Genomic DNA, 13,127 nt, shown 5'->3' with positions numbered 1-13,127 from the left:
TGTTTAAAAAAAACAAAAAATATGTTTAAAAAAGAATATGTACAGAGAGAATATTTAAGAGACATACAGACAAAGAGGGTTGATGCTGATGGGTTGATTTATTTATTTATTTATCTGGGCTTGGTTGAGATGGGGATTGTAAATTTAATATCTAAGACTGTTGCTTATTTATCTATCTTAATGGTTGTAAATACGTTTTGGATAGTTGTTGACATGTTCCTTTTAAATTAGACAAGACTACTGAGAAGGGGGTAGGATTATATAAGTGTACTTTTCTTCTTACTCCTTTTTGAGCATGTCTGTTGATGTTTTGTTGATTTGTTTTTATTTTTCAAAGTAAAGTCATTCATTCATTCAAATCCAGAAACTCAAAAGGCAGGCTTTTGAACAAGGGCTCACTCCGTAATTTTTTTTTTAAATTAATTAGCTACCACAATTCTAAATTTTGTTGCACAAAAATATGAAATCCAATTTATCTGCAAATGTCACAGCTATATCTAATGCTTGAATTCTGCTGGCTAAAATGTGGCAGTGGCAGAGTTTATGTTAGCCTGTATGGATTTACAGGATGGATCGACATGCAACTACAGGCTCTTACATTAACTACTTTAATGTGACAAGGCTGCTGGACAAAGTACATCTGTTTAAATTTAGGGGCTGAAGTCATAATTTGCCAGTCTAGATATGAAACTTTTTTTTTTTTTAAATGACTTTAAATGATCAAGGTGGTGAGCCTGTAATTGTTTTTGTGTTGAGCTTGATTTGTTTTATCATAAAAGGACACACGTTGCGCTTGGCAGTACAGTTATAGGCGCCTATGTCATTAAAAAATGTTGACAGCTAGCACTTCCGGGCTGCTCGCTCCCTCTCCTTGAGCGCGCCAATAACAAACGTCTCCACCTGATGACGTTGCAGACGCGTCACCGTGTTTTGAGTTTCAGCGCGTCTACAACAGAGGAAGAGTTGAGTCTCGTTTACAGTTTAAGTATGGAAACTAGCGCAAATGTGAGTCTTATGATCATGTATGAGGATGAATCGGTGGATGTTCGTTACGGAAACGGAGCCCAGTTACAGCTGTCACCGTGTGGCTGTGAATTCATGCTGGTAAAACCCTCAGACCCCTCCGGACATCCTCTGCAGCCCACTGAGAGAGTCCGACAGAGGACAAGGTTCACCATCAGCACTTACAAGGTAAAAACATCAAGTGTCAGCGTTTCTTTACAGCTATAGGCTGTTGTTAGCTGGGATAAATGTACACAGCTTGGTGGTCTTCTGCATTGCACATAGGCTCGCTGTACTCTAAGTTATGATATCATTTTACAGGAGTTCATGGTAGCTGCATTGGCATTTAGGAATAAATATGCAGGTCGACCATATCTGCCAGAGGAGCTCATTCCTGCTGACCGTAAGAAGGTACCAAGAGCTATGTCCTCACCACCTATTAGTCCCTCAAATTATGTTCACTCAGTGATATCTGTATGTGTTGCATTTCCTCCTGCAGCCTTTTTTCAGCATCAGCTCAGATGTGCGGTGGCCTGAGTGGTCCTCTTGTGATGCTGAGCTTGGACCTGGAGGCCAGACCATCATCAGGTCGGAGAGAGGAGAAGCTACGTTGATGCTGTCGCCTTCAGGTGAAGAATTCTCCGTCGAGTTCACATGCAGCCTCAGTCAGACTCAAAATCAGCACAGCAGCTTGCAGGGTTTGAGCAGAGACGCGGACATTAGTCCACGCAGTCAACAGCAGCTTGTGAGTGATCTGACCTCTCAGACCACCAATGATGAGACCAAAGAGGTTCACCAGGGAAGAGGAAGCAGAAGGAGTGAGTCTATCAGATCAAGGTCCTGTTCTCCTCGGATTATCAGCACTACTCAGCCAAAGGTAACGCTTCCTTTTAATATTTCTCTTAGTATATATTAGCTTTGATTAAATATCTTACTTTGCTTCTCAGCCTGAGGAATCCAATCAATCCACCACAGTGGTCCAACATCACTCCTGCTGTGCCGTTGACCCCATCTGGTCCTACCCTCTCTCCTTGGCTCGCCATCTCTGGACAGCTCGTCTCTCTAAACCTAAAGTTGTCAGAACAGAAGGAGAAAGCGACCTCACCCAGGAACAAGGGAGAACAAACACGTCAGACATCTCCACTGCAGAAAGACAGTCTCACCTTCCTCGGTCGTTAGCTCTCACATGTGCATCACCACACTGGCACAGGTTGAATGATCAGTTGACTTGTGTGGAAAAAAAAACATGTGGATTGTATTTAACAACCGGCTGAAGTGTCCTTACCTGTGTATTTAAGGTGGAAGGTGAAAGACCTCCTGTCCAAGAGAGAACATTCAGAACAAGATCTTCCAACAGAGCTGGTGAAAGTGATGTGGTGTCAAGGAGTCACCTACAGGTAGGTACATGGGTTTTCAGGGTTAACAGGGACCTTAAAGATCTTTGACATTTTGTGTGTGAGAATATGAATACAGGAGCCGTATTCACAAGCATGGAATTTCACAATCTTATTTTCCAGGCCTGGAAAAGTGATGACGTTAATAAAAATCATTGAAAGTTTTGGAAAACTCATGGAATTTTGTTTGTAATGAAATTATGCCTGAACTTAGGGCTGCACGATATATCGTTTCAGCATTGACATTACGATGCGCAATAGTCGCATCAAAAGATGCGCAATGTCAAGCAAAGCAAATGACCTCAACAACTTATCTGATGCTTGATAATAATGGAAAACTTTCACAGTTCTCATTCTCCATGAAGTACACCAGCCAAGCTCTCTGCTTTTAGACGTGATGTGTATATGTGACGTAGTGTAGTGTTCGCTATGGGAAATGAGACTTTCCTGTGTATGTATGTATGTGTGTCCTCTGGCTGCCCATAACTTATAGGCTCGCAAAAGGACAACCAATCACATTTTTTACCGTAACCAGGCTGACAAGTGCATGCTTTTCCAAAATGATAATTTTATCGTTGATCTTTGAAAAGTCATTGAAAGCTTTTGAAACTTAGTCCATGAAAATGTGTGGGAACCCTGGTCCTAGCTTAGGAGTGATATAGAAAAATTCTCAGAGCAGCTCTGAGCAAGGAGAAGACAGAAACCTTCACTGTAGTGAGCAGGTGTGGCTTACAACTTTGCTAGGTATGACACATTGTTTCAAAAGATGTAATTGGTTGTCCCTTTGTGAGCCTGTAAGTTATGGACAGCCAGAGGAAATGTGATGAACACACACAATAAGAGAAAGCACTGTAATTGTTAGTGTGATCTGATGGAAGAGACAGACTCAAGTCATTATTGCTGCATTTCTCTAGCTGCCAAATATCTTAGTGTTGTGATCACTTTCATTTCTGGCACGTCTCTGATGGGACTGACCACACACATTATCCCTGCACCATCTACACTGTAGCGTTTCATTTACTCACTGTCGTTCAGTGTTTGGAGAATATTTCTTCTATCTCTTTGTCTTTCCAAAATCTTCTCTTCTTAAGAAAGTAGTAAGCTTCTTTCTCTCTACATCTATCTTTACCAGGGGTAAATGAATACACCTAAACATGTAAGGGACACATGATATATTCAGCTACATTGTGCCTACCTTTATGTCCCCTGAGTAGGATACTGAGCGGGGTGGTCTCAGTCATAGAGGTTTCCCCGGGAGATGGATCAGTCATTCGGTCTAACGGTGTCCTTAACACTTATTATACCCATCACAAACCTGAGCTGCTGTCAGGGCAGGTAAATTTCAGTCTCTCATCATATAACTATAATAAAGTCTAATGTACTATATTTAAAATAGCATCTGTTTTTTTATTTTGAGCTACAATACAAAGCCTTGGTCATTGTGGTTGTCTCACAGGTGAAGGAGGTAACATACCATCTGAACAACCTTCCACCTGACGTACCTGGACAGCTGTACTCTGTGTGCTCTATTGTGAGTCGTGCAAGCAGGTGAGCCACTACTTTGTCTCAGTCTGATGAATTTAACAACTTTATTGCATCAGTCCCTGACCATCACGCCGCTGCGTTACAGGATCCTCACTTGCCACAATGAGGCCAAGGAATTGCTGAAGCTTCCTGCCACACCCAGCTGCTTGAATGAGGTCAAAGAAGAAGTAGTCACTGATGATATTATTACAACTGAGTATTTGCACAGTATTCAAGCTGCTGAATTTATTGAAATGTTGTTTCCAGGGGGGACATGTTTCTAAACTGGCGAGGCATGAAGAAAATCTGTTCGATCTTGTATCTGTTGAGCAGCATGTGAATGTCACACAGACAGTAGAAAGTCGGTGAGTTATATTTTTCTGACCACTCCTTTGATATTTTATTTTTAAATGTTATATTTTAATGTAATTTATATTACTTTGCATTTAATTTAGGTCAGAGCTTGTTGCTGCAGAGCTGGAGAAAATAAAAAGATTCAACTGTATCCTTTGCACTGAAGGGCTGTGCACATCATACATTGCAAATGACCCATGTTATATTCTCATATCAGCTGGTAGTCTAGTTACACGTACTCTCAATGCGCATAGAAATCAATGAGGAAGATCGTACATGCTCTTTAACATCCTGTGCCCAGTTCTGCTGGAGAACAACCACCTGCTAAGAAGTGAAAAAGGATGTGTGAAACTGGAAGGTAGCTCTGCAGAAGAGGTGACTCATGAACCAGTGAACGAGAACTGCATCGCTGAGGCTCTTCAGAAAACATCCAAAGCCATTCAGGACATCGATGCTCTCATATCCGCAGCCACGCTGACTTGAAAGAGTCCTGCTAAAGAGAAAAGTTTAAGAAGAATCTTGGAAGAATCACCAATATAAGAGATGCGTGTCGAGACTGAAATAAAGATCTTTAATGTATGGAACATCGCTTTTTGCTTTTTGCAATTGCTGGAGGTTGTATTCAACTACACGGTCAAACTCTGGCACAACTCCAATAGCATTCATACAGAAAGTGTTTTCCCAGTTGCTAATTACCATGTATTTGTCACCACACAGTCCCTTCCTGTCAGGGTCAGAGATAAGAACTTGCAGTGGTGCAAAATAGCTTTAACACCTTGATGTTTCCTCCCTACACCCATGACAGATTGTAGTTCTAAGTTTTAAAAAGTCTCAGTATGATATGCACTATTTAAGTGTTGATGTACATCGCTACTCAAACAAGCTGTGGTCGTGTGTCGAACCATATGCCCCAGCTGCAATAGTATAGTTTAGGGCAGTGTTGACAGCCCAAAAAAGGCTAGAATCTTATTATTTCTCTAAAATGTTTTTATTAAATGATTAAAAAGGATAGAAAAGACAACAATAAAAATAATACAAATATACTCAACATGCCAAATTGTCTTTTTACTCATGTTCACATTCTTCCTCTTCCAGCCTCCAAAGCTATATGGAGTCAGTAGTGGTGTCTTTTTTATCTGCATTTTGTGTTGTAACCAAGGGACACAGAGTTTTCGTAGACTAGTGTATCATTTTATGTAGCTGTTACATGACTTTTATTCTCCATATTTGGATCCCACTGTGTCTTTCTGAATGGTTGTTTTTCTTGATGAATGTCAAACATTTGTATATTTTTAAGATGCACGAACAAACATCACCAGCAGCTGACAAAAGTTTGTTTTAATAAACTACTGAATCATTCAAGTTTCATTTCTAATCAGCTGATGTGTTAGGGGGTTTTACAGTCATCTTTTTATGATTATAAAAGCACACAGCACTGGCCTTTTCTCACCCAGTCAAGAGTCAAATACTTCCTTTATAGGTGGAGCATTTTGTTGGAGAACAGCTATATCACACAGCCTCCGGCCACACAGATCTACACAGTACTCCATACCAGAATCAAAGATCGAGTGAGTGGTAAGAGAAGATTTTTAAAGCAATGTTTTTATTGAAATTCACATAGTTCTCTCATCTTTTAGCTTCCTGAAACTGTAATCTGTAACCTCTGTTTTGTTTTGTTTATCTGTCTATAATATGTGGCAAAATATAAAATGAAGACAAGCACAAAGTTTTTCTAGACTAGACTATTTTTTTTTCTTCTCTGTATAGGAAAGGCAGTCATACATCTGAGGATTGATGGCTCAGTTCAACACAAGTAGCAGCTCTGTGCCAGATGCTTCCTATAAATATTCACTGCGACAAAAGCAGTGCGCTTTATCCTCTGTTGCAGAAAAAATAGCTGCCTTCGAGGGGAATCTATCAGGTGTTTCCAACACAACCAGCAGCACACACGCGCCAAAGCCTCACCTTGAAAGAAGATTCACAGTTGCACTAAATACAAAGCCTTCACAGTCACTTAAACCTGCTGAAAAACAGAGTGATGACTCTTCTGGATCCTCTCTGCCTTTTCATCCCAAAAATGTAAGTATGAAATCTGCAGTGAAAACAAATACTGATATTTCCCGCAAGAACAGCGTCACTCTTGTTTCCACCATGGCAAGGCCAATTTATTGCAACAGAAAGGAGATTACAGAAATGCTGAAACCAGAGACCCGGGAATCAGATGTGCCATCCTTCCCCAAAGTGCGCCAGAGCACCAAACAGTCACTGGCACAGCAAGAAATGCTTACCAAAGAGCAACGTTTGATTAAGGGCAATGTTAGGGTGGAATACACCATCAGCTCTAAACCCCCCAAACTTTTTGAAATGCAGAAACCTAACTACATAACTACACGGGGACCCCGAAATAAACTCCAAATAGGCAGCGTTGACCCCTCTGTTACTAAGAAGAAGTTTCCAACTGTGCTTGTTCTGGGAAGCCCTCCGACGAAGCCTAAAAGGCCTCCAAGTGTTGACATTCATCGATTCAGAAGGAATCTTAAATGTTTAAATAAAGGTAAGAAACTGTTTTAAATGCTGCATCACTGCCACATATGATTATTGCTTCTTCAACCACTGTAATGTTAACAAATGTTGTAGCAGAGTGTTCAGTAATAGAGAGTTGAATTAAGATTTTTGTGTGATAGGACCGGGGATGAAGATGCCACCTTCTACTGTTCCTTCACATCTGCATCCATCTCCATCATTCAACCATGCAGCTGCTTTGTAAGTCTCCATATTGTGGAGGTGCTGTGTTGAAGCAAATCATAACGCAGGCAGTTTACTGTTAACATTGCCTTTGGATAGCAGCTTAATCAAACTGTGGATTTCGGCTTCACAGTTGCAGCACTGTGCCTGCTGCTTCTCACAGGAAGCTGTTTGTCAGATCCTCACTAATCTCAAAAATGCCGTTGAAGAAATTTCATTATGCACGGTTGCAAAGATAAAGTCTGTTCATAAAATGTTTGAGTTGACAAAATCTCTCTCTGACCATAATTAAGGAGTCAACAGTTGGACATGGATGAGAGCTATGAAAATGTTGGCATCAAGAAGCCTCCGCCGCTCCCCCTTCAAGGTCATGCCTTATTTTATGTCAGAATTTTACTAAATAAATCCGCCATTGTATGAGTCAGTCAGGCAGTCAATGTCTTGTTGCTTTGTCTTCACAGAACATCCTTCAAAGAGGACAGAGGTAATCCATTCATCCTGTTTGACTGCCATTGAAACTCAAGGTTTTTAATGCAATGAGGGAACAGTGTTTATGCTGATTGTTGGTTTTCATCAGTTTGATCTGTTCAGTCTCCACAGGTAGATTTGAGTGATGACAGGTAAGAAAAACTTGATGATAAATGGTAAGAATCAGGCAGCAATAAGGCAATATTGTGTTATGCATATACAATATATCATGTCTTATCTTTCCAAAGGATGGAACAAGCAGAGAAATCTAAAAAACATCAAAAAAGTAAATGTGGAAAAGGTGACGCAAACCACGGCAAAGTCACAAAGAAGAAAGAGGCAGTAAGTGCTTTCAATAAATGTGTGTATTGAATAAAGTTTATGCTCAAAAACTGTTTTGATGCAATGATAACTATGGTAATCAGGAGCCAAAAGGAACCATCAACCCAAAAGAAATAAAAGGTCATGAAAGAAAGGCTAAGAAGGAGAAGAAAGACAAGAAAAAGAAGTTCAAGGTAAGAGTGCAAAGCCCACACTCTGGATTTACCCTTTTTATTTTACTTTAATATACCAACACATTTAGAAACACTACCACCGTCAAACTAATAATTTCCTGCATTGTGCAGATCGAGTAAATAACTGACATCGCCTTATCCTCAACTAGATCAAAGGACCTATTCACACAATCAAGAAGGGGAAGGCACTCGATTGTAAAGGAACAAAATCAGACTTGTCTCTGAATCAAGCAGAAATCATTGAAGTGGTCCAAAATACAGGTAAACCAGAGGGACAATTGTGCTCACTATCAACAACATGTAGAAGAGAAAGGAAAAAAGAGAGTGACAGGCATGTAGGCAGGCCTACACCATACAATCAGTGATCTATATGTTGATATTCTTTCAGATGTCTCTGTGATGACTGAGGCTGTCACTACAGGCCTGGATGATTTAAACGTGAATGAGGAGACAGAGCCTTGGATGTACTGGTCTGAAGCAGACGTTTATGATGACGTTGGGGCGCTAGATGAAGTGTGTCGGTACAAAATGCCTCTGAAATACTGTTTAAACATCTTGAACGGCAAAAATCAGTCACACATAGTATCTCTTGCTGACTTTACTGATTCTCTCCTTTTTAGTTGGTTCAGCACACAAATGCGTAGGCTGTTTGCATTGCTTTGAAGTCATTTGTTAAAATATGACAGTATGATAATCTCTACACAGCCATATTTTTTCTTCTGTTATGTTTTAGAGCAGTTGGAGAGAATGATCTTTATGTCGCTGTGGATTATCAAGACACAAGGTTGTACTGGTTTTGTATTTGTTTTCAATGGGTGGGTCAGACTAAGATATTCATAAATGTAGAAATCTCAGTTGGTGCTATGAGATCTGTGTTTAACCAAAAAATTAAGATATTTTCTTTAAAGGAATGAAGTGTTGGGTCAAATTAAAGGTGTAGTGTGTAGGATTAGGCATTGTAGGCATCTAGCACTGAGGTTGCAGAACCAAACCTTCTCCTCTGTGCCAAGAGTGTAGGAGAACTATGGTGGCTGACGTGAAAACGGGAATCACCCTATCTAGAGCCAGAGTTTGGTTTTGTCCATTCTTTGCTACTGTAGAACAACATGGCGTTCGCTGTGGAAGAGGATGTATGTAGATAGATATGCACGATATGCTCATTCTAAGGTAACCAAAACACAGGGATTCTCATTTTCAGGTGATTATACACTTAAAAAAGCATAAATAGGAATATTATGTAGCCTACAGTTTCTGCCAATAAATGCCCATAATGCCACACACTGGACCTTTAATAAATGCACAGGAAAAACAACAGTTTACACCCTTAATACTTTTAACAGTGCAAGTATCACCATTTCAAATAGAGAAGTCCTTTTCCAGTCCACTTCCACTGCTTGACAGTGTAGATTCTTGTGTATAGACGACACCTAGTGGTTAACATGATTATCGCCACCATCATAAACTGCTGCCATGGTTTTGCTGCTGAAACCTTGAAAAAAAAAAATCAGTGTAAAGTAATTCAACACAATAACTACCTTTATAATCTACTAATGAATGTATCAATGATACCTCGTCTATTAACTTCATTAAAAAATAAATTAAATACACAACATATAGGTCTGTTTTAACCACACCTCACTGCATTTTCATAATGCTTTCTCTCTTTCCCCACCAGACTTTCTTCTCTGCCACAACCACCCATAGATGAGTGTAAATATGTCAACATTTCCTCTAATATTTTGGCACTCCGGAGGTCATGACAATATAACATGAGTTGTTTTTGTGCCCACAGGTGATGTTTATGATGTCGTTGATTGTGGATGATTATTTTGAGGACGCTGATTATGATGGCACCATAGACAGGTATGTCCTGGTATCTCTAATAACAGACCAGCAGACTGTGGTGGAAAATAACTACATTTATTCAAGTCTTGAGGGAGGAGTGTCCTACTTCTGATTTAACAACACCTTATATGACAGCTGTAGTTACTGGTTACTCTGCATATATTGATTTTACATGGAGGAAAAAACATGAGCAACTAATAAAACATGATTTACTTGTTTCATTTAAATCCATTCAACTGATCATAATTCTGCACATAACTAAAAATTTGAATGCAGGACTTTTACATGTGATTGTGTATATTTTACATTGTGGTATTTCTACTCTTACTTAAGGATCTGAGTTTGTCTTCTACCACCACAGAACATATACTGTGAATAAATCTAATTAATTTAAATGTTTTTTTGTTTGTTTGTGGGGTTTTTAGGTCTATAGACTGTGTCTATGAAATCGACTAATCTGCAATAATGACTGTGACCATGTGAAGGACACAGACCAGAGCCCTGTATCATGTTAGTGCCATACATTGATATGCAGTGTTTGTACTTTGTTGATGAATCCATTATCTGTATCAGTCATTTACTATTTTAATTATTGTGCAGTTTCTTGATCAAAGAGCATGGTTAATAAAGATTAATTAATACATGCATGACATGATTAATGCTTGACATTGGTGAATATAATGCTGCAACCTACTGTATCTAAGACTATGTGTTATTACATTTAGTAGTGCTGAGCTTCTGAACAGTCACCATTACAATGGTGACGTGCTTTTAGAGATATGGATAAGTCACTGGTTGATAGATTATTTGGTTAAGGAAAAACGTGTAAATATCTGCATTTATTTAGTAACTTGTCTGCACATTTAATAGACTGAGTCATCCACAATACCTTGTGAATGGTTTGTTGATGTATACATTTACTGTTCGAATTAAATACAGATCCATAAATTGATGACTGGGTTTTGTGAAGTTATTTTGGGAAACTATCTTGACCTCTATTTTAAATGACAATGTTTATTTTTTTTCTATAATCTTTATTTTGAACTTTTAACATACATTGTGAGCAGACACAGAACATCAACAGCATTATACACATTATGAGGCACTGAGAAAACAAAACTAAAAACAGTTCCAAACAGAAAAAGACAGCAAAGTGAAACAAATCTAACGTAAGTAGTAATTAGGACGTTAGTGACTTGTGACAAGAGGTTCACTTGAAGATTTTAAAGGGAGTACATATTGTTTTGATAGCTTTTTTGTTATATGAGAAAGCACTTGTTTACTAGTGTTGCAATTTTTTCAGAAATATGAAAATTTTTTTTTTTTTTTTTTTGTGGTGTGAATGTGAACTTCAGCAAGATTTAATATTGGGTTACCACAAAACTTCAATCAAAAGCCTAGTCCAAATCAAACACCCAGTCCCTTTTACTAGCCCAGTGTAGCTATACATTTTGACAAATAAAGGCCTGTCTCAGTTAGACGCCTGGTCTGGTTGCCAAGCATTTTATATTTTAATGTAAGTTCTTTCAATGTACAAAACCAAGTAGTTGGCTACTTCAATTATTTGTCCATTCCTCGATCACCCTGTAAGTTATTCATATTCCTTTAGTCTGTAAGGGTCCTTAAAGAATCAAATGGGTTTTTCATAAAAAATTACAAAATAACAGGATAAAGTGGTGTTGTGTCACTATGCCGGGTGCCATTATCCTCCAGTGTCGTAACTCTCTCTCTCTGATGTGCTGTCTGTCAGACCTTGACAAATGAATGATTCATAGCTGATATATCAAATGAAGCCTAATTTTTATATAATTAATATTCATAGTGGTTTAAATAAACAATTTGATTGTATTTCCTGATCTTTGCTGAGCAACAGTAATGTGTGAAAGGAATTATAGGCCTGTCCCAAATATAGGCACTTTGATTTCAGTGATTTTAGCAAATAACAGCCCAGGCTATTAATTGTAATTTTCTGGTAATAAGGAAAAAATACATTCATTTATTTGTCAGAGTAATCGTAGCACCCAAATATAATATTTCTATAATAAGCAGTAAAATCTGGGATAATGTCAGCTATTAGTTTGGTAATATCTTTCCACAGCACATACTGAAAATTACAAACATGCATTTCACAAAAAGAGCAATTTAAGCTCCTACAGTTATGTCACTCTTTCTGTTATCCAGTTCCACTGGATAGAATCTGGATCAATTTAAATACAGCATATATTTCCTTGTTTGTCTGAAGAAACCTTCGTGGTATAAGGTCAAAACTTTCTTACAGTCGATATCACCAACAAAATTACTCCAATAAAATGTTGCAGCAGGAAAAGAAACCATGTCGTCCTGAAACAAAGCCTTAATTCTAAAGTTCCTACATTCCTAAAGGGAGAGCAAATCAAGCAGTGACACTGAAAGGCTAAGAGACTGTTCTTTACTTATCAGAGGAGGGGTATGTCTGGGGTGTGACTTCTTCTTCTTCTTCTTCTTCTTCTTCTTCTTCTTTTTAAACCTCCCCAAAGTTACAAATATTTTTCCTTGAGCCTCCCTGAGTGACTTGGTGAAAATGCATGATGCTCCCCTCCACCATATATAAGTTGTTGGATTTTAAAAACGTACAATTTCATGTTTGAAAGTTAAAAGTTGAAGATGAAATCCTGGATCCAAAAAGCCTTTCCATTCTTGTCGTGCATGCTGGCTGGTTAGTGCAAATAGTTTATTTCTGGCAACATTTTAAATGTAGAATAAAGATAAAGACGCTGATGCAATGTCACTATTTTAAGCTCAGATTTGGTTATGTTTAATTTCCTGACTGAAGCTTTTGTTGCACATGATGTGCCCATGGACTGTTGGAAATTTGAAAATCCATGATAATTTCTGTTTTACAGTTTCTGGCTGTGATGAACAGTGTAATTTTTGGCCATTTTTAAAGAAAACATGCTTTTGGGTTTGGAGGGCATGTTTTCTTTAAAAATCAGTGGTGAAATAAATACAAAACACAGCCATTTACAGTTGTACGACCCTCCCCTAAGCTAAAATAAAAAAAAAACTTAAGTCCCTCCACGGTGCTTAAAAATGACTTGATGTCTCCCCCTTGTTGCACCACCCCTCCCTTCTCATAATGAACAGTCCCTATTGAGCTCATTCTTCACTGACCATAAAACAGTCGCCAGATCAGATGTATGTTTTTCTCCCTGGTTACATTAAAGGAGGATTAAGGAGGATCCAGCTGATCTTAGGGCTGTGGGAGCTTCGCTGCGGCTTTTGTCGCGACGACCGTCGTTAT

General features: G+C 38.7%; 2 protein-coding genes and 1 long non-coding RNA gene across 3 annotated transcripts; all 3 read left to right on the top strand.

Annotated features, from left to right (window-relative positions):
* Nucleotides 1–749: 749 nt before the first annotated feature.
* c9h5orf34 (chromosome 9 C5orf34 homolog) lies at nucleotides 750–5,317 on the top strand. The gene is made up of 11 exons (XM_033619160.2): nucleotides 750–1,191; nucleotides 1,324–1,413; nucleotides 1,502–1,879; nucleotides 1,950–2,212; nucleotides 2,301–2,399; nucleotides 3,611–3,731; nucleotides 3,853–3,944; nucleotides 4,027–4,096; nucleotides 4,188–4,285; nucleotides 4,376–4,422; nucleotides 4,576–5,317. The coding sequence occupies exons 1-11, from the start codon at nucleotides 904–906 to the stop codon at nucleotides 4,755–4,757; spliced, it is 1,728 nt and encodes a 575-aa protein (XP_033475051.2). The 5' UTR covers nucleotides 750–903; the 3' UTR covers nucleotides 4,758–5,317.
* Nucleotides 5,318–6,966: 1,649 nt separating this feature from the next.
* On the top strand, nucleotides 6,967–8,330 carry LOC144464346 (uncharacterized). The gene is made up of 8 exons (XM_078171075.1): nucleotides 6,967–7,037; nucleotides 7,313–7,386; nucleotides 7,481–7,503; nucleotides 7,611–7,639; nucleotides 7,736–7,829; nucleotides 7,913–8,002; nucleotides 8,152–8,263; nucleotides 8,326–8,330. The coding sequence occupies exons 1-8, from the start codon at nucleotides 6,967–6,969 to the stop codon at nucleotides 8,328–8,330; spliced, it is 498 nt and encodes a 165-aa protein (XP_078027201.1).
* A 2-nt stretch (nucleotides 8,331–8,332) lies between these two features.
* Nucleotides 8,333–10,743, top strand: LOC144464358 (uncharacterized). Its single transcript, XR_013492084.1, has 4 exons — nucleotides 8,333–8,523; nucleotides 8,736–8,786; nucleotides 9,678–9,865; nucleotides 10,273–10,743. It is a non-coding gene; the product is annotated as an uncharacterized LOC144464358 (long non-coding RNA).
* The last annotated feature ends 2,384 nt before the right edge of the window (nucleotides 10,744–13,127 follow it).

This window comes from Epinephelus lanceolatus, chromosome 9, assembly GCF_041903045.1.
Source record: "Epinephelus lanceolatus isolate andai-2023 chromosome 9, ASM4190304v1, whole genome shotgun sequence".
NCBI lineage: Eukaryota > Metazoa > Chordata > Actinopteri > Perciformes > Serranidae > Epinephelus > Epinephelus lanceolatus.
The sequence above is the reverse complement of the archived record's forward strand: the minus strand, read 5'-3'. Positions and strand labels throughout refer to the sequence as shown.